Genomic DNA, 21861 nt, shown 5'->3' with positions numbered 1-21861 from the left:
TAGTAGCCATGAAAGGGCTTCAGTGCCACGCAAAACAAAAGGGGACTCAACGAATCCCCTTGGTAGATGCATCTTCGTATACGGATAGGCTCAGAGGTATTAGCACACTGGTAAGGTGATATGCCACCTATGCGATTAGCCAGGTATGCGGGACGCTATCGAAAGCCTTGGCATAATGGATATAATAAAACTAAAAAGGATTCTTTGGCCTCTAGTTGCTTGTCCTACCGAGTTACAAGACACTGCTTGAATTTTAGTATGGATTATAGCATGATGAATCCGAGGTAAATCTATTTAATTTGAGGACTTCATCCCCACATATTTCTCCCTAATCCAATAACTCTCACTCTATAAAGGGCATCCTCCAATATAATGAGGATGCCAAGGTAGGGAGGGAACCTGAAAAGAAACATCGATTGAGGATGTGATTTAATTTGAATTTTCAGTTTTATGTCGTGCCCTGGGCATTGGAAAGAACACGTAACTTTTTGTACAATGATATGTGAGAGATCGAAATGTTCGAAGGATACCCCCCCAACTTTTCGGAGCCTGCTAGCTTACACTTCGGTGGAACTTCAATATTCGCGGGAACTTCAATATTCGCGGGCCTTCACAGTCAATTTCGCCATTTTTTTAAGTTCGTGGGATAGCTCTCACCTCTCGGTCGTCCCTAGTCACTCGGGATGGTCGTTTTACCATCTCGGAATCCTATTTGGTCATGCGGAATGATGTCAGTTAATTTAGTTTTTTTGTCACTTCATGGGCATATCTTTTCGCCTACTTTCGCGTGTCATCGTGGCTTAGTGTTTAGAGCAATGGGCTGTCACAATCGGAGCCCGGGATTCAAATCTCATTGTTGGCGGAGAAATTGCTATCGTGACTCAATATCGGACGCAAATGTGTACTTGAGTCAAATCAAGGCAATAATTACCGGCGAGCGCAACTGAAATTTTATTGACGGAATGCTATGCGAGGTAAGTTTCTCGGTTATGAAATACTCATCGACGGAAAGCATCATAAACACAATATTACAATCATATTAGAGGATAAGTTGTTAGGAAACCTGTATATCACGAGAAATGAGTTCTAAATCCAAGCTCGATAGCTGATAATTGTGGTCGACAAATCAGTACCCACTGACACAAAGTGGCACATTTCCTCACTTTAAGGTTGGTTACCTGCAAGTTTTCTCAGAAGCTTCTAGGAAACAACGGCATATTCAATTTTCAGGTCTTTCACCTCCGACATTTCCTGCTTAGAACTCTTGCCATAGAGTCAATAGCAAGCTGGGAGGCAAAACAAGATGTGTTTAACCAACTACTCCGTAATACCAATATGTTTTCTCGCCCATTGAACCAGTCTCTCTCCTTTCCATCTCAACAAGTCCTAAATTCATTTATTGCCTGTTTCCTATTATTATTTCATACTAAGAAATTCTAATTCTGCTTGACACAGTTAGCTGCAGCACGATTTTCAATTGAGTAAATCCAATTCGTTGAGCACTCATCTGATTTAACTGCGGAAGCACCTTCTTGACGTAACAATCAGATACGTGAGAAAGCTATTTATTCAGAATATATTGCATGAAAGGCTCAATTTTCCTCAAAAGACCAATAGACATTCTGACAAAATCTAATTTACTCCCAGTAAAACTGAGTTACTGACTTCATCTAGGAAAGAATTGACAACACTGAATCCAAAGACACAACTCACTACAAGGAATTGTCAGACTAGCCCAGAGCTCCGAACATCAGGCGTTTGCTCAACCTCGATATCAGTAACGAGGTAAAAAAGAAAAATTGCAGAATAAAATAGAAATGAAAATCACCAGAAGAGAAAATCCCTGCTTGCAAACTGGCTGAACAGTAGCTACACACAGGACACAGGATACGCACATGAAGGGACGACAATAGCATCATAAATTGGCAGCACGTGTATATCAGAGAGCCCACATGTGCGTAAAAGAAAATGTGGTCAATATTCATAGCTACGCGGACAGACCAACACCAGCTCTAGTACCAACCCCCATTACTTTCACCCGTGTCCTACAAGTGGCTTCAAGTGAGAGGAATGTAGGAAAATTGCACACACTCGGTCACATTCAACCAGGACAAGCAGAAAAATCTGCGAACATTGCACAAAATTTATTTATCGGAAAATGACCATTAGGGGAATACGACAACCGACATGGCTCGGCTATTTGTCGGATTTAGATTAGGTATGTCCTTGCAGACGTCGATTGACGAAATCACTTTGAGGGTGGCGTTTTTAATTGGAATTATTAGAATGCAAACATTATCTGGTCGTGTTTAATATATGGGCATTATCCCTTATGAGGGTTCTCAGAAATTTATTCTTAGCCATGTATTTAAGATTAACTCATCCTTATGGCTTTACTATTTGACTTGCTCTTCATCGCAAGGATTATGTCTGGTTGCTTTAGCGACTAACAAGATTTTCTGCAGTTTAAGTTGAAGATGCTCTTCTAATATAATTAAATGGAGTATTTTGCACCCACCCATTATCATCCGAGTCATACCGGCGGAAACAGGAGTAGTGGACAAGAGGCGAGGCAAAAATGGACGGATTATAATGCCGTCGTCCGTGGAGGTCTACGGACAAGAGATTTCTACTCTCATTAATCTTAATTTTCAATAAGAGCCTTGAAATTAGTTTTGTTTACCAAGTTGGCGTTTATTCCACTATGTACAGCAGGGCTAACAAAAAACAGATCAAGTTGAAGGCTTATTTCGAAGGGAGACTCTCCCAACAATATTGAATTTAAGGTAGTCTGTTATCGTATGCCTTTTTCCGAAATTTGAAGTTTCTGGGACACAAGCCCTTATCAAGCTCTTACACAAATTACACTTACTTCCACCACAAATCATATGACCACATTCCCCTCCATTGCACCCAACCTTCCTTCGTATCAACCGGAATCCTCGATGGGATTTAGTGTTAAATACAAGGCTAGCACCTACACGCTTCACCAAATTGAAAATTCCATCGGCAACACCCTACTAAAATTCAATAGGCCTTTCTTAAGAAGAAAAACGCTAAGCACTCAGTAGGCCATCAGGCTCCTTACCAACTATAGGAGATCCTTAATAGGCCCTTAACAAATGGTATACAAACAGATCGGATTACCATTTATGATTTATGCCACGATAAAAATTTATAGGCCTACAGAATGTGCGTTGTGCTACGTATCTTTAAGTAAGGATGAACGGCAAATGCGAATCGGATACCAAGGACTAAACGTTCTATATCTCAAGACAGCAGCCAGACGGGTAAATACACCCTCCGAAAACCCCTCCAAACTTGGCATTTTCCCTTGCCAATGTTCTATAAATTTTATAGTTTTCTGCAACATTTGGCATTTATTTCAGTTTTAACATCTTTCACAATATTTATCTTTCTTGGATACACATTCCCCGCTCGCTCCGCTTCCATTTTCAAAAAGAAAACGAAAAATAATGTGGAACCGAATGGCAAAAATATGGAAGCGAAAAAAAGTTGGATGGTACCGATAGACAGGGGATAATCGAAAATATTGTAAACAATGCTGTTCAGCAGTTTAAGATATATGCGCTCCCGTTGGGGAGCATAGAAATGTGTTGATATATTTCGATTCTAGAATATGAGTTTATCGAAGGAAAAAAAGAAGGTTTCGATGCTGTGCGGGACAAGTGGGGAAAAGCTGTATATAATGTTGTCAAAAGAATATGGTGCTTTAGGTTAAGTGCCGTATTTTGTATTGAATTGTTATGAGTGCGGTACCAGCAACTATTCGTTCCATTCGTTTGGTATGGTATTTTTGAGGGGTTGAATGTGGAATGCACAGCATCGAATGAGAAAAATTTCAACCAATCCTTTCAGGAAGCCCTTCAGCGTAGGTTTGTTGATTTGTTAATAGTGAATAGTACCCCCTTAACTGTCTCAATAAATTTGCTTGAATCTCAAATAGTAAAGTAGTTCCAAGTACGTTGTTCTTTCTTTTCCATGAAATTTTGTACTCATTACTACCGCAAAAGTAACGGTAAAAGATTCTGATGTTTCGGTACAAGGAAAATCTCTCCTCAACACTTTACACTTGGTGTTAGTTAGAGAACATGGCAAAATTAATTTAGGTAGACCAAAGCCGGTTTAGAGTCTGAACCTTGAAGAATAATTGAAGTCACAATGTATTCGTTCGACCTGTCGCCCGCTTCGCACCAGAGAAGCCTCTTTGAGAAGTAACTCGAAATTAACCAAACCAAGCAACCAGGCAAACCTAGTTTAACTAAAGTCTCTTTAATTCAACTCGATTTAGGCGAATTAAAAGAATTTCTGACATTAAACGTCACTTTCGTGCAGCACTTACTAATAGCCAACACCTACAGACTAAATGCACTGTATGGTCTTAACAGCTAACTTGACCACCCAATTTCGGAGCCTCGCCTTCTTCAGTACGTCCACGGATCAATCGCAGTTCCCCCTCACTAACCCCGAGGATCAAGAAGACGTCCTAGCGAAACGTTGACCGAAATCCACCTTCCTCCTGTGTGTGTGTGTTTGAGATAGGGGAGAAATAAAGCTTCAGAGCACTCAGACCTTAGTGATCCATTATACTCGATTCCCCCGTCTAACGGAATATCCCGGATTCTTTTATGTATCTCAGGATTTTCGTTAGTGGATGTGATGTCACCCGCTGTAGTTGGAGCACATCAGCACCAAAAATCTAATATCTTATGCATCCATAGGCGCGGAACTCACATAGAAAATGTTCCACAGACTCTGTTTCCTCATTACAGGATGGACACGTTTTATCTTGAATAATTCCTATTCTGAACACATGCCACGCTGGTAAATTATGGCCAGTCAGAATACCCACAATAATTCTGCAAGTTTTCCTGCTTTTCGACAGGATAAACTTTGCAGTATATTTGTTGAGTTTTGACAGGAAAAATTTGGTCTGCCAGGCAGCATTAAGGTTTCGCCACCTGTCATTATGGGAAGCTTGTTCCCAGTTTTTGATAGCAGCATTAACCAATGCTATTGAAGAAGTTGAAGCCTTTTTTGCTTGCTTCCCCTCTACACCACAATGACCAGGTACCCAGAGTAATTCCACCGTATTGAATCTAGAAAGGGAGTTCAATCGGTTTCTATATTCCTGAGCGATTTTTGAAGTGATCATAGTACTAACTAACGCCCTTAAAGCAGCTTTACTATCGCTACAGACTGCGATACGCCTGTCTTTCAACCGCCCGACAATCATCCAAGTTGCATCTCTTAGGATCGCATACATTTCAGCCTGAAAGATCGTTGTATATTGTCCCAAAGGAAAAGCCCACTTCTCGCTTTTATTCGAGAGGTACACTCCTGCTCCAGAACTCTGTTCTGTTTTCAGCCATCGGTGTAGAAGACGTTAGTATATCCAGACACGCATTCTTCCAGTTCGTCCCAGTTTTCTCTTCGCTTCAAAATAAGATCATATCTTCTACCAAACAGATGCATAAGGATCTGAGATTCGGAAGGCATTGCGAAAACTGGATTCAGTTCTCTCAATAACTCTTCCAATGTTCTGTGTCGATAGACTTAATCGAATTAGTCTATGAGCTGCTCTCATTACAGTGCTTTAAATAAACAAATCCTGGGGTGGGAAATTAAGTAATGCATTCAGAGCTGCGCCGGATGTGGTGCTGATGGCACTGATGATACTCAACCACACAGTTCTTTGTAGTTTGGCTAGTTTACAGCGGAAACCCTTTTGTTTCACCTTAACACACCACACAACGGATACATAAGCGAACATCGGCCTAATAATAGCAACATATATCCACATTACTACCTGAGGCCTAAATCCTCATGTCGGGTCAGAGGTTCGCCTACACAGCCCATAAGCTGTGAGAGCTCGTTTCATCTTTATCTCTACAAGTTTATACCAAAGGTACCAGGTCAAGACATCCTCGAAAAACATTTCATAGAAGCTGCTTTAAATGCCAATCATGCCATGTACTTTAAAGTGTTCATATGATAGTATAGCAGCTCTCGCGTCCCAATTCCCCTTCTAACACTTTCTTGTTGACGGGTTTGCAGAAACCGCGAATTCTCTTCTTTCTACTTCTAACACCCGTTTTCGCGGATGGTGTACTTCCAAGAGAGTCTGTACAGAATCAATTCTGGAGTTCGTGAAATTACCATCCGGTTTTCATTCATATTAAGGACTCTGCACAACTTGGAAGTCTCCCTCTCATTTTTCAGTTTCTCACAATGTGCTCTGAAAGTCTCGTTTCGAATGTTTTACGAGCCTCTTATATTCACCCTGTGAGTTCCGGGAGTATAGCCAGTCTACATCTTTATTGCTTTTGCAAGCACGATTTTTAACTCGTCTGGTTGATTTCCTGAGTCCCTACAGTTCTCGGTTCCACCATGGAATCGTTCTACCACGTTGGCCTCGGGAAAAAGGATAAGCCCATTTGAATTATGCGGTGACTTGCTAGCTGGAATCACTACATTCTAAAAGTGTGCGATTCAGAATTTCTAATAGATCTTCTATCACCAAAGAAATCCTTGGCAACCTAGGAAGCTCAACTTTGTCGCGAAGAAGTTCATTGAACTTCGTGCAATCCGTTTTCCTAGGATCCCATCTTTATATAATTAGACTAAATTCTAACTAACGGTGATCTGAAAGTGAGACTTCCTCTAGCACTCTCCAGTTTCTAATAAACTCTAACAACTTTGAAGTGCAGGTTTTTAGGTCAATTACTTCACTTTTCCTTTTCCCCACGAACCTAGGGCGCACCCTTCGTTTGCGGTCAGCTGAATTGATCAAATCAAACAGCCTCTCTCCTCTAGGATTGCATTTGCTACTGCTCGAAGAAATATGCAGAGCGTTCGCATCACAACTAATTAAAAGTTCAAGGCCACTTGATTCTAAATGCACTGCCAGATCCCTTAGTTGTTACGTCGGCATAGAGCAAACAGAATGATAAGGTAAATAAAAAAAAAGCAACTGTGACGTTTCTCTTCTTATCATTATCTTGGTATTGTAAATTGACCACAACAAAGTCTTGGCAACAGAATTGTCTCAGCATGGTTGCCTCTAACAATTTTGACATCAGAACACAAACCCTCGACCTCGAGGATCTATTATCAAAGAAGATCCTAGTCCCCTAGGCTGATCCAATACCACAGATTGTAGGGGCAGACCTGCAGCTTTGTCAGACACACTGCCAACAGATAGGAAAAGGCTTTTGCATGCTACAGGTTAATTTGACTAACTTTTATGTTTATAGCAGTAAGTGCAATCTAATATGGAAGCCGCAGCTAACTGAAAAGTCTGTTGCGTTCAGTATGGATATCAACGGGGCTACCAGCTTGGCCTTACCTTTTCTCGAAAGTTCCGCTTTCTTGCGTCCGATTTGTCTAAATATCGCCACACTTGTGAGTATAGCAGCGTCCATGTCCTCATTCCCAAGAAACTTCGCTTCTTTCGCAGTGCCTTCCGTTGTCGTGGGCTAGAAGCCCTCCCAGATTCATGGTGTCTGGGCTGCATGGATCTGTTTTACATACCCGCGTTATACCAGTTGCGTCCACATTACCAGCTTGCCTTTCTTCCGTTTTTCCGGGTAGAAGCGGAAGAAGTTCTGACAGGCAACCTTGTAGTCCCTTCTCCTTTATGCCTAAGGTTTCCCTCTGCCGAGCATTCTTTTCCCGTTTTTAGAAGAGTTAGGCAACAGCATCACCGAAAGGCCGATCGTAGTAAGGTTTCCAATTTCTCTCATTAAGAAGGTTATTGTACTATCCTTTCTGGCTGACCATGCCGTAGACATCGAGTGTAGGTTTTCCGCTGAAATGGAGTGGTGTGGTGCTAACAAGTCTTGTTAGTCTAGCAGTCTGTAGACGTAATGAAATTTCTACCGATATTAATAGTGGCCTGTGCGATATAAGTCCCACTCACACGGACTAGGTATGCTTCTGACCAGGAGGATACATGTAAGTGGTTGAGTTCTATTTCAAGTAAACTTTGAACAAAATTCTACTGTCAAATTCCTTTTACAGAGGTCGAATATTCACCAGATAGCAAGCTTTTGAGCATGGTTCGCCGGCAAGGTTCCAGCAGTGACTCGTCCATTGATTCATCTTCAGACTCATCAAGCGATTCATGCCCAGACTCAAGTTCAGATTCATCAAGTGATCCGTCCTCAGACTCATAAAGCGATTCGTCCTATTCGAGTTCAGACTCGAGCTCAGACTCATCAAGTGATTCAAGCTAAGATTCCTCAAGTGATCCAACCTGAAATTCTTCAAGCGATTCTAGCTCAAATTCATCGACTGATTCAAGTTCGGATTCATTAAGTGATTCAACCTCAGCCTCATCAAGCGATTCATCCACATCCGATTCATCCATTCTGATTCAGTCCAAGAAAAACTAAAAATCAAATTCAAACAAATACGTTTCTGTAAAATGCGCATCCTAAGACGTAAGGGACGCCAACATGAAGGTAAAAGAAACGAAAACACCGACTCATCCCAAGAAGGGTGGTTCGACGCCGTAGCGGAAGATCACGTAGTGGTGGAAGGCACATAGTTTTTTGAGGCCAGCAGCAGGAGAAATATGGGTGGTAAATCAGCTGGCAAAAAGCTTAGGAGAGCAAATAAGATGACAAATTAATAAGTGGTAACAGGGACTTCGGAAGTGGTAACAGGGATTTCGTAGATTAGATTTCATAGGTAAGTTAAGATAAAGATGAACATATCATCGCAATAATAGTGATCAAATCACTTGCGATCAAGCTCATTACGGTCGGAAGCCATTAGGGATACCATACCTCTTGGGCCATTCTGAGAGCAAGCATTTGGTTGTACGACCTACATACAAAACATGAGTGTAAATTTTGTTTCTCAAAATATAGTCATGTGGCATATTAAGGTCTCGGTTAGTACTTTCCGAAGTCGGTCTTAGTTTTAAAATTTGTTGGAAAGGTGGGGAGTGCGGGAGGTCGAAATAATGAATGTTCAAATTATCATCCGATCCGATTACTTCCCAATACCATGAAGATTTTTGAACGCATTCTTGACAACCGTATTCGCGAAATCATTGAAATAACCGTGAATCAAACCGGATTTGTCAAAAACTGCGGAACTACTGACACAATACACGCTGCGCGGTTACTCATGGAGAAACACTGTCAGAAGCATCGTCCTCTTTACAGTGTCACACTCATCTGGTATGCTTTACGACAACACTTAGTGCCAAAACAACTCACACGCTGGGTTCGATTGCTCTACCACGATCCGAAAAGTAAAGCTCGGAGTATGGAGGGGGTATCAAAACCGCTTCGTGTCTCTGTTGGTGGTCATCAAGGAACCATTCCTCTTTGTTCTTGTTATGGACACCGTCACAATGGCGTCTTCGATGTTACGGTCACTCAATTCGTGCTAATAAGAATTCACTTGCCAAGATTGGTCTGAACATCGAAGTCGATGGTGAACGACCAAAAGGCAAGTCGAACAACGGCTTGATACGCTGAATAGGGCTTTAAAAGCCTCGAGATTGCACCCAACTCAGACATTCGATAGAGCCAAATGGCGAAACCGATCACGACGAGCCGACCCCGTTTGTGAACAGGACAAAGGCTGAAGCAAAAGAAGAAGAATTGACTGCAAAACCCCTCTAAGTTCATCCTAGAATCAGGAAATTTTGCGGCAATATAGGCTATAACAAAAAGCATGATCAAACAAAATTTGGAGGAAATTTGCACTATTAGTAATAAAGTTATACCAGGTCAAATTTGTCGCTTCTGTGCAAATTCAAGACTCTGAATGTCAGTATTACGCGAAAGTGAATAATATATGACCTGTGGTCTCCCCTGTTTAGTAAAACGAATAAAGTTGTGAAAGTGAAACAAGCCGCACCGGAAAAAAAGATGAGATGATACCACTGGCCCATAGGAGACCATGCCGCCAGGCTCGGCATACCCTACAATTCGCATTGCCGAAGCTGCTTCTCTGCAACCCTCATGAATTTTCTCTGCGATTGCCCAGCTCTAGCTAGAGTCAGGCTACGGACACTGGGTAAACCATTCTATGGGGACCTCAGAGAGATTTCTAGCTGCAGGGTGGGAAACCTGCTTTCCTTCGAGAATGCTACGGGCTGGCTCTGAAGATCCGAGCCGGCTAGACTCTGTCTCCCTGCTCCCATAGCAGCAGTCACGGTCTTAGAAGTTTGTGGCATCAAAACGGGGCACCACAGCGCTAATTGGGCTCCTCGGAGCGGCCATTGATACCTACCTACCTACCCTACTACCGTATCTATCATTCAATTCAAAAACAAAGTATTGAGCTGGAAGAAGCTATAGTGAGCACAGAAGCAGAGGATTGCCGAACCACCTCACCCCTTTGCACATTTTCCAGCCTCGACGTATCAAATGGTACGCGATAACGGTGGATGATTTATTTGTAAGTCTCACCTGGTACAAATTCCCCCACTTCAGGTTTAAAACAGATATTCAGGACACGATCCTCTTTAAAAAACTGAATACTTAGCTAGAGGCACAATTAAGTGCAGGCGGATGTGAGTGATCAAACTATATCGCTTTTTGGATTGACGAATTCTTCCGCTCTTGCGGTTGACAAAATTCAATTTGGTTGGTATTTTGGAGGATTGACTCAAATGGAGACAGATACAAACAACTTTAAGAGTTTTACTGCAATTCGACTTATTAAGTAGCACGCAAATTTCAAATAATTACCATTAAAATTCCCGCAAAAATCTTGTATGAATTCATGACTATGAATACGATCCCGCTAGTACCTTCCCCACTGAAATGCTTTCGTCAACAAACATTTGGAAACATATGATCATATGATCAGGCGTCAAATTCCAAAGAGAGGCACCAGAAAACCGCTTTTACATAGCGAGTCGCGCCTAATTGTTATTCATATATTTATTCTCTTTTTGATACCCTTTATGGGGTGTAATAGAAGATTAAAGACTCTACAAGCAAAAAAGCCTTTCAATCATCCCATGGTCACTGCCGCCGGTTCAATTTAATAAATGAAACAACTGCAAAGTTCAAGTGCTCTACTTTTTCGATAAAATGAAAATTGATGTTATTGGATCAAAAACGACATTATATAAAATGGGGGATGAAAAAGATACTGGAGCATGTGGTTTTCATCGCTACGGTGCAAGTACTTACACCAACAAATAAAAACTTATTATTATTTCAAGTAAAAGTTGATTGATTTGCTCCAAGCTAATGCCCTTAATTCCCTTCTTCCGCTGAATACAATTTCCGCCCCAAACTTTCCACAAGAAAATAAATATTCGGCACATAATATTACACAATCCAGGAATTCATGTCACTAGCCAAGAAGGCTTTGACGTCACCACTTATCCATTCTATTGATCGAATTGAGGGATGGATTTTTCCAATAGCTACCCATAATCTCCCCCTTCAAGTGTGCAAATATCCACCACCATTGCCGAAAGAAAACTTTTCAGAAAGATTTACGAAAAGTACGAACCACCCTCATATATTCTCCCTGAAACAAACACACACGAGACAATTCTACATTCCTGCATCTCTTGTTCAAGGACTTAAAAAGTTTAAGATATGTTTGTTGCAATGATGACATACACCCCATTAATAAGAAACATAAGGAACACACATACCAACTTTTAAACATTCTTCAAGGATTTTATTGGATTTTTCGTCAAGTTCTGAGAAACGTTTCCCGAAGAAATAACACTCATGCATAATGAAAGAAGGCTAGGGAAAAGATACGTATGGAAAAGGCGGACATGCATAATTAGATTTTCTCGAAAACGATCCAATTGTGCCAGCATAATTTCGTTATCCTGGGACCCGGGGAAGTTTGTCATGTTTTCTTGCGGACGTTCTTGTATTATTTGCATTGCAATATATGCGTGTTGTTGAGACAAGTATGAGCAGAATTATCTTATGTTTAATGTTGTCCTTGGTTTGAATTCAGGATAAGTGCATTCTTACGTGATTGAAAATGGAGCTAATATAATGAAAATGAGAAATGAATACACGAGTGTACTCTAATAAATAGGTTTCAGCAGAAATAAGGATTCATGCATAAATGAGCAAATTGCAGGATAATATTGTGAACAAGAGCGAAGCCGCCTCAAATGTGAAAACGCTTCTATGTGTATATTTTCCTTGACATACATATTTTCGACATTAAAAAACTCAAAACAAATTTCCGCTACCTTTTAATTAATATCTCTCCTGAAAATCGATAAATTGATTCAGGTGCTATTATGAAACAACTGGTTCCCGAAATGCGAAATGATGATGATGACATATGCAAGGATGGGCGGATTTAGCGTTGGCTATACATTCATCACCAATGATTTCAGAGTAAATACTCTAGGATAGAATCGCTAGGGAATAGCGATCTTGGCTACCAGTTCATCGCTCATTATCCTCCCGAATCACCGCTAAATCATTGGAAACGGGGTCGGAAAATTAGTAAACTATCTTTAGCGGACCCACCTTTATTCCGAGAAAAAAAAATGTAGAATGGCAAAACGATTGTCAAAAAATTCGCAATGAAACCATGGGTTAGATTTGGATTTATTAAATATTCATATTTGCTAAATGAATATCACACTAGCGATGGAGAAATATTTTAGTGTTTCCCTTTTCGACAACTGTCACCTATTTCACATATTTAGGGAACGGTTGGAATAAAAGACAATAGCGACAGTGGCTAAGGGTTTCAAAATTTGTTCTAACAACTCAAGGAAAGAAATGTCATAGAAGTTAGATCCGAGTAAGATGGGACAAAGGGCTATTCTGTGGAGGTATGAAGCCTGGGTCTTAATTAAGGAGTAGCTGTTTGAGCAGATGTGCCTTAATTTTGACCTAAAGAAATCAGCAGGCTTGTGATTAACTACAGGACACAGTATTTGTCGAACCGTACAATGGTGCCATTTTGCAGTTTGGCGGCTCTAGGAACATAGTCGAAATAGGCAAAATAGTAGGCTAGATCCTGAATGCAGAGACACTGAATACTGAAATGCTACTCGCCAAACTGAAACTTCAAAACGATGATCTCAAAACTGAGGATGGTGGCTCTTACGAATGAAAGTTCGAAGGTACTGAAAGACAGAGACAGGAAAAATTATCGTCATTTGTGCCAGCTAACTTTCGAAAATATAAGCAAACTGCTAACAGATAAAACATGCTGGAAACCATTGCGGCAAGAAATTGTAACCAATTAAAGTCGAAGATCTGGATGTAGTACTAAGGGATGTATAACATATCTACTGGAAAGTTCGGGGCATGCAAGGTCAAATACTGCGAAGAAATGGTTTTATTTCTTTTGACTTAGTGGCAACGCCTATTAAGATAGCACGGGCGGATGGCAGTGGGGGGACTACTTAGTGACGACTGCATATTTGTACTCTGGCCCCCTATAGAAACGAAAAACAATTGTAATTAATCACTGCGCAGCGCGTTTCCAATGTGCTTTCACGGCATGTATTTTATTAGCCCTACCTCCCAGATCATATGTACATTCCCATGGAAACTGGTAAAAACGATAATCCAAAGAATTATATTCCAACCCATTTGACTTAAACTGGGAACGCTAAAAGCGGGACCTGACATTTGAAATGGGAGACACCGAAAAAGTAGATGCTATTTAAATCACCTAGTAGTCTTACGGTGACGCCGACATTTTTTTCACCACGTCATTCGACGAATTAACTAAGAAATAACTGGAAGTCGACTAGGAGATTTTCCATCAACGTAACAACTACAGGAAGGAGTCCAGAGAACATAGAACACTACCATTACTCGAGAAACAATCGAATCTTGCCCGAAAGTTTTGGGATGACTTGAGACTATTGATAATATCATCAAAACTAAGTATGAAGCAAGTACGGATCAAAAAAGATAAAAGGACTGGAAACACCAGCAGATCGATTCATAAGGGATACATAAGTCCCTTGGTGGCTTCACTTCACTGTATGCAACATGCGCAAAAAAGAGGCAAATGCACGGAGAAAGCACTCCATGAGCTAACGACCAAAGTTAAGAAGGCGATATTTGATCGATCCGCTGTTAATCAATTAGATTCTTCACATGCTAGAAAGGAGAAAGATCCAGAGATAGGTCGGATATAAGTCTATTGAAATAAGATATCTTCAGGGTTCCCACCAAGAGGGGTTCTTTCTCCTCTGCTATGGGTCCTCGTTATGGACACCTTGCTACGGCTCCTGGTGGGCACAAAGGTCTTCGCAAAAGCATTTGCGGACAATCTAGCGGTAAAAATTATCGAACGAGCTTGAGGGCATTCAATGTGACCACTTGAATGCAATACTATATGTAATGCTAGGAAGACTGGACTAGTTATGCTCACTAGAAACGTCAGATGGGACAAGCGACGCACGTTAGCAGGGGCGAAAATCCTGATGGTACAAACAGTCAAATATTTAGGAGTATATCTCGACTCCAAGCACCATATCCAGGAATATTACCAAAAAATCCCGAAGATTTCTGCTATTTGTGATACGCAAAACCCGGGGTATTTCATCAAAACAGATTCATTAAGTGTATACATCCATAATAAAAGCGTTTTCGTATGCATGCATTGTCAGGTGGCCGAGACTGAACCTTGCCAACAGCAGGAAGCTGCTAACGCAAATTCAGAGGTTCGCTTGCTTAAGTATTACTGGAGCAATGAGTAGTACAGCAACCATGGCACTCGAACCTATCCTAAATCTACCCCCGATTCATTTGAAAGTGAAACGGAAAGCAGCTAACGAGGCATATAGGTTTGATACTACGTGGAAAGCCAGCCAATCATACGGTTATGTGTCCATCTGGAAATTCCTTGATACATATAGTATGATATATATATATATATATATAATTGCAACACAAATGGAGGGGGTGACCCGAAATGTATGCTGTGTGGAAGGAGAACATCGACAACCGACGTATTACTGGCAGTAGCAGATGTCCAGTGTTCAGGAGAGCGCTAAATACAAGGCCCAAATGACATTGATTCACAGACCATCCGAGAGAAGGGAATTGACGTTGTCATTATTTGTGAACCCTATCGCAACTACGGTGATGATGTCTGGACTAGAGACCAGACTGATAAGGCAGCGATATGGGCGTTTGGCGGGAAGGCCATTCAGGAAGTTATGCAACGTCCGGAAGCTAGTTTCGTGAGAGCAAAGATGGGCGGGATTCATATTTATGGCTGTTACGCCCCGTAACGCGAGCGCAGTACAAGGAGATACTGCATCATTTGGTGCTGGATGCAAGGAGTCATACCCCGAAAATCATAGCGAGTGACTTCAATGCCTGACCTGTGAGTGGGGTAGCCGAAGGACAAACGGGAGCGGACGTATACTGCTCGAGGCATTTGCCGAGTTGGATGTTGTGCTTGCCAATGTTGGGAACCCATTTATGTTCAGAGGAAAAGGCCTGGGCCCTATCGTCGACCTCACGTACGTGAGCACCGCATTGGCAAGGGGAGCTACCTGGTATTTTAGTGAGCATTACACCCTGAGCGACCACCAGGCGATCTTTATTAAAGTTGCTGTGGGCCAAGTGACGGGTTGAATGCTCGCAGAAAGCGAGTAAGGATGCAGGGCTGGACGACGAGGGCGTTCGAGCAGAATACGTTCTCTGAAGCTTTGGCGGATCATGACGATCTGAATGGCACGAAGACCGAAATGGCATCGAAAACGACGCTGCTATGCCCCGGAGGTGAGAGTTTGTAAGCAAACAGCCAAACTATTGGTGGAACAGCGAAATCGCGGAGCTAAGATCGGCATAGCATCGAGCAAGAAGGCAGTTCCAGCGATCCAGGCGAAGACGCAATCACGAGGAGCGCCAACGAAATTATAGGACGTTGCGTGGCAGAATGAAGAAGGCCATTCGTAAGAGCAAAAGAGAAACCCTTGGGACATGACCTACAGGCTGGTAATGAAGAAATTGCAGGGGCAAAGACCGCCCCAGGTGACCTGTACACGGCTTCTACAAAAACTACCCTCTTTCCTCACCATACGGGGAGCAGGTATTAATTAGAGGTGGATGCAATACCTGGCGTTACCAAGGAGGAACTTCGGGAGGTCTGCGGAAGGATCGGCGATGGCGACGCTCCGGGTTTGGATAGCCTCCCTAATAAAACGCTGAAGTTGGCGGTGGGGACCAGACCTGATTGGTTCAGAAATATCTTCGAGGCCTGCATGGCGGAAGGCATATTTCCTCCACAGTGGAAAAGGCAAAAACTGGTGTTGTTGCCCAAACTCGACAAGCCACCGGGGGACCCAGCATCCTATCGGCCTATCTGTTTGTTGGACACTATGGGGAAGATGTTCGAGCGCATCATCTACAATAGATTGCTCCCAATCGTGCAAGACGGGAATGGTCTCGCGGGTAAACAATATGGTTTCCGGAAAGCTGGCTTTACTGCTGGCGCGGTGGGAAGAGTGGTGGACTTGGCTCGAGAGGCAATGCTTTTTGGCAAGAAGGTGGCACTGTAGCGCTATTAATGTGTAAGTTGCTGTTTTTATATTGAAACCGTTAGCATCAAACTTGGGACCTGAAACCATACATCCTCCTTTTCAATCTCGCGTAAACGTCTCCCTCTTGAAACTACGCACGTTATTCAAGCGTTCAACTGAAGAATAAGCATTTTACCATTCATTCAAAAACAATAACCTGCAAAAGGGGCTTTATTGGCTTCATAAAAAAGACTTTTAATATTCCTTTTTATATTCAATACAAAATCAACACAAAGTATTCCCCACAAACATCATCAGAAAATACATTCTCGCATCGACGTAGTATATTCGATCGCCTTAGGGTCATATTTATTACATGTATTTTACATACCAAGTACAATTCAAAGAAAATACATTAATATTCAATAAATTACAAGATTTCGTATGGAAATCCTTATCCACATCAAAAAGGGAAAAGGAAAACGAAAATAAGGCAAAACACATATTATCGAAAACATCCTAACGTGGTCATGGTTCTATAGAGTTCTTTTCACTCAGTCAAGAGAAGAAAGCTGGCATCGTTACTGTAATACATTTCGAAAAAGAAAGTACTCCCCTCCTTCGAATAAAACAACGACATCAAGACGTTTTCACATATCGAATGAAATGCAATAGCCCGAGGAACTCAAGTTAAGGATACATCCTTTCAAATTAACGTAAAGGGGAGTGGGATTCAGTAAAAGGTGCAGACAATATGTCTGCATTGTACATATATTGAGTGGGATGGTAATCTCTGAAGTTGGCATCTTAAGTCATTTCTTCTGATCCGATCCAATTGTAATGGGAATCATATCTAAATGACGATTATGATCCTTTTATTCTCCGCCCCGAGTCAGACAAGCTTTATATTGGCGCGGGGCTATTTCAAGTTGAAAGAAAATAAGTTCTGAGTGCGTGTGGAAAAATTTTCCAGGCATTACCCAAAAATTATTTTCAATGTAAAATACGCATAGTTTCCCGTGTCACTTTGACAAAATAGTACACATATTAGCAGGGACGCTCGCCCTAAAAACCATTTTTTAATAAAATTTTCCACTAAATTTCACTCCTTGATTGAATTTGTACTGCGAAGTTGAGCTGATTTATTCCGGATAAACTCAAAGTAATATGATATTCGTTACCGTCTAGTAGGTCACATTGCAATCTTTATCTCATTCAGTTTCTACGATTCATGTCCAAATTCATCTTACATTGGATGAAAAACTTCTGCAAGGAAAAGTCCAAGGTCCTCGCATTCAAGTTCTCTCCCCCTTACGATTCCGAGTAGTGTTCATACAAATTTTCGTCAAAAGAAAAATCTATCAAATTTCCATGGACGTTTCAAGAGGGACGAGAAACGAGTAAGATTGTAGTCCAACATGCATCACGGCTTCATTTAAATATATTTATGTACAAAAATATCGCATCTCAAACGATGAGTCTTGATGTCAGTTCAGCAAGCCAACGTACCGGATATTAGATATTGAAGCAAGGAAAAAAATAACTCACCCTTGACGTACAGTCCGATGGTCTGGAGGACTTCAAGCTTCTTTTTGTTAGTGGGTGACTGTCCGATGCACTTATAAGTCCCGGCGTCCTGATAAACAACATCTTTCAAAGAGAACTGCCCCGTGGGTGTATTCAGACCTACACCCAGGCCGCGAAGTCTTGCAGTCACTGGATCGAGATGAGACCAACAACCTAAGGATCCTGCAAATACAGTGAAAATATAATAAATTAGATTTCTTGTGGTTATGGGATTTAATCTTAATTTTGCTTTTATAGCTTGATTTGACAGTTTTCAGTAGCATGGATGCGTTTAAATCCTATTTTATCGTAGAAAATTGTGAATGGGTAATTAATTTTGTTCTCTTAGGATTACTGAAATCAGAACAGGAATAAAGGCACCTGCAATTGATTTTTCGTAAATTCTGACATTTCAAGTTTTATATTTAAACAGGAGGAAACCAATTAAGAGCAGAAACTGGAAGCAATGGGAAAATCACGTTGTCTCAAACAGGAAGCCATTCAAATGTAAAAAAAAATGTTTGCTTTATTCGCCAGGGCCGAGTCAAACTCATGAGATGCTACTTAACTTCCTCCGCCCTGTAGAGTAGTGTCACTGAAAGCAGTCAAAAGTGTTGTTAGCTCCAAAATATTAATGCAAAAACCGAACATGGGTATGCGTTATAACGAGTGAAAACCGTCGGTTTGAAATCTTGATTGCTTTGAATCGAAAGAACAGCTCTGTTTTTATTTAGGGATCTAATGGAATTTCGCCTTTGCCCTAGCAAACGGAACGATCACCAAAAATTTTTTGAAAATTTGGGGGCCTACATGTCATAGAAAGGCGTCGGTATCTTTTCCTTTTCTTGTGGTTGATTTCTGAGATTGGCCCCTTAATTTATGTGACCCCCTCACTCGCCCGTTTCGCAACCAGTTTCAAAACTAAGACCTGAGTCGTCAAGTAATAATCGAGACCCTTCAGTTGATACCCCACATTACTATCATCGGTGAAAAACAATTGTACACCTCCCCAATCTTTAAATTCAACGTAACTTACTGCACGCGGAGACATTTACCACTTTTTCACCAAATTTCATTTCAATAGGTGTAACGATTTTTCAGAAAAATGCGTATAGCAGATAGACAAGCGAACAGTCGAAAGCAATGCCGATGTAACCAATGGGTGCTAACAAAATGAAAATCTGCGTAGCGCAGTATGGATAGCAGTTAGAAACAGTGAAGCGGCCATACGGAGCTGTGGAAGTCGAGCTATAGGAGACGCAAACCAACACCCAGAGCATGGATTCACACATGCCAAGATAGGTAGAGGTATACACATCTACAGCTGTTTCGCATTGCCGAGCCTCACGATAAAAACATTCACGTCATTGCTTGAGAAACTATCCTTCGATGCAAGCCGTAATACCAAAATAATAGCCGGCGACTTCAATGCATGGGCTGAAGGATAGGGCAGCCGAGAAATGGACACCAGAGGCCGTCTATTACTAAAACCTTTTCTGGTTTAAATCTTGTTCCCATCCCCAACAAAGCTTCTAAAGGCAGCAGTAAATATAGAGCCAAATATGTTTATCTTAAGCAAGGAGTATTTCCCGCTGAGTAGAAAAGACCGAGGCTAATTATCATTACCAAGCCAGACACGCCTCTGAGTGCCTCCTAAATAATGCTGGAAAATTATTTGAACGAATTATCCAAAACGAATTACTTCCCATTGTCGATTTCGGATTTCGAAAGAAAAGGTCTATGACCGATATGGTTAGCCTAGCAGCTAACATAGCTAAAGCCGGCCTCAACAAGGACAAATTCTGTGCAGTGATAACACAAGACATGAAGAATGCCTGCATTCCGCGAGATGAAGCAAAATATTAGAGGTGCTAATAAAATTGGGAGAGGCGAAGTAATTGGTACGCATCGTAATAACTTTTTAATCGATAGACTTCTGTGTTTCGATTCAGATCATCATCATCAACGGCGCAACAACCGGTATCCGGTCTAGGCCTGCCTTAATAAGGAACTCCAGACATCCCGGTTTTGCGCCGAGGTCCACCAATTCGATATCCCTAAAAGCTGTCTGGCGTCCTGGCCCACGCCATCGCTCCATCTTAGGCAGGGTCTGCCTCGTCTTCTTTTCCTACCATAGATATTGCCCTTATAGACTTTCCGGGTGGGATCATCTTCATCCATACGGATTAAGTGACCCGCCCACCGTAACCTATTGAGCCGGATTTTATCCACAACCGGACGGTCATGGTATCGCTCATAGATTTCGTCATTGTGTAGGCCACGGAATCGTCCATCCTCATGTAGGGGGCCAAAAATTCTTCGGAGGATTCTTCTCTCGAACGCGGCCAAGAGTTCGCAATTTTTCTTGCTAAGAACCCAAGTTTCCGAGGAATACATGAGGACTGGCAAGATCATAGTCTTGTACAGTAAGAGCTTTGACCCTATGGTGAGACGTTTCGAGCGGAACAGTCTTTGTAAGCTGAAGTAGGCTCTGTTGGCTGACAACAACCGTGCGCGGATTTCATCATCGTAGTTGTTATCGGTTGTGATTTTCGACCCTAGATAGGAGAAATTGTCAACGGTCTCAAAGTTGTATTCCCCTATCCTTATTCTTGTTCGTGCTTGTGTTTGACCAGTGCGGTTTGATGTTGTTGGTTGATTCGTCTTCGGTGCTGACGTTGCCACCATGTATTTTGTCTTGCCTTCATTGATGTGCAGCCCAAGATCTCGCGCCGCCTGCTCGATCTGGATGAAGGCAGTTTGAACGTCTCGGGTGGTTCTTCCCATGATGTCGATATCGTCAGCATAGGCCAGTAGTTGGGTGGACTTGAAGAGGATCGTACCTCTTGCATTCACCTCAGCATCACGGATCACCTTCTCGAGGGCCAGGTTAAAGAGGACGCATGATAGCGCATCCCCTTGTCGTAGACCGTTGTTGATGTCAAATGGTCTTGAGAGTGATCCTGCTGCTTTTATCTGGCCTCGCACATTGGTCAGGGTCAGCCTAGTCAGTCTTATTAATTTCGTCGGGATACCGAATTCCCTCATGGCCGTGTACAGTTTTACCCTGGCTATGCTATCATAGGCGGCTTTAAAGTCGATGAACAGATGGTGCAACTGTTGTCCATATTCCAACAGTTTTTCCATCGCCTGCCGCAGAGAGAAAATCTGATCTGTTGCTGATTTGCCTGGAGTGAAGCCTCTTTGGTATGGGCCAATGATGTTCTGGGCGTATGGGGCTATCCGGCCTAGCAAGATAGTGGAGAATATCTTATAGATGGTACTCAGCAACGTGATACCTCTATAATTGCTGCACTGTGTGATATCTCCCTTTTTATGTATGAGACAGATTATGCCTCGCTGCCAATCGTCAGGCATTGATTCGCTGTCCCATACCTTGAGCACAAGTTGATGAACCACTTGGTGTAACTGGTCGCCTCCATATTTAACCAATTCGGCTGTAATTCCATCGGCTCCTGGCGACTTATGATTTTTTAGCCGATGAATTGCACGGACTGTTTCTCCTAAACTTGGTGGTGGCAGTATTTGTCCGTCGTCTTCAGTTGGCGGGACCTCCAACTCGCCGATGTTCTGGTTGTTCAGTAGCTCATCAAAGTACTCAACCCATCGCTCTAATATGCCCGTTCTATCGGAAATCAGATTTCCCTCTTTGTCTCGGCAGGATGAGCATCAAGGTGTATAAGGCTTCATCCTGCTGACTTGTTGGTAAAACTTCCGCGCCTGGTGCGGTTGCTCCCTGTACTTTTCTAGTTCACAGACTTGTTGGTTCTCCCAGGCCTCCTTTTTCC

General features: G+C 42.0%; 1 protein-coding gene across 1 annotated transcript in view; it reads right to left on the bottom strand.

Annotated features, from left to right (window-relative positions):
• LOC119656106 overlaps window positions 1–21861 on the bottom strand; it is a 558620-nt gene that overhangs the window by 78901 nt on the left and 457858 nt on the right. Inside the window, exon 9 of the mRNA XM_038062421.1 lies at window positions 18035–18235. Coding sequence (XP_037918349.1) covers window positions 18035–18235 — 201 coding nt within the window. The remainder of the gene's footprint in view (window positions 1–18034; window positions 18236–21861) is intronic.

This window comes from Hermetia illucens, chromosome 4 (genome assembly GCF_905115235.1).
Source record: "Hermetia illucens chromosome 4, iHerIll2.2.curated.20191125, whole genome shotgun sequence".
NCBI lineage: Eukaryota > Metazoa > Arthropoda > Insecta > Diptera > Stratiomyidae > Hermetia > Hermetia illucens.
Note: the sequence above shows the minus strand (reverse complement) of the source record. Positions and strands in the feature narration are given on the sequence as shown.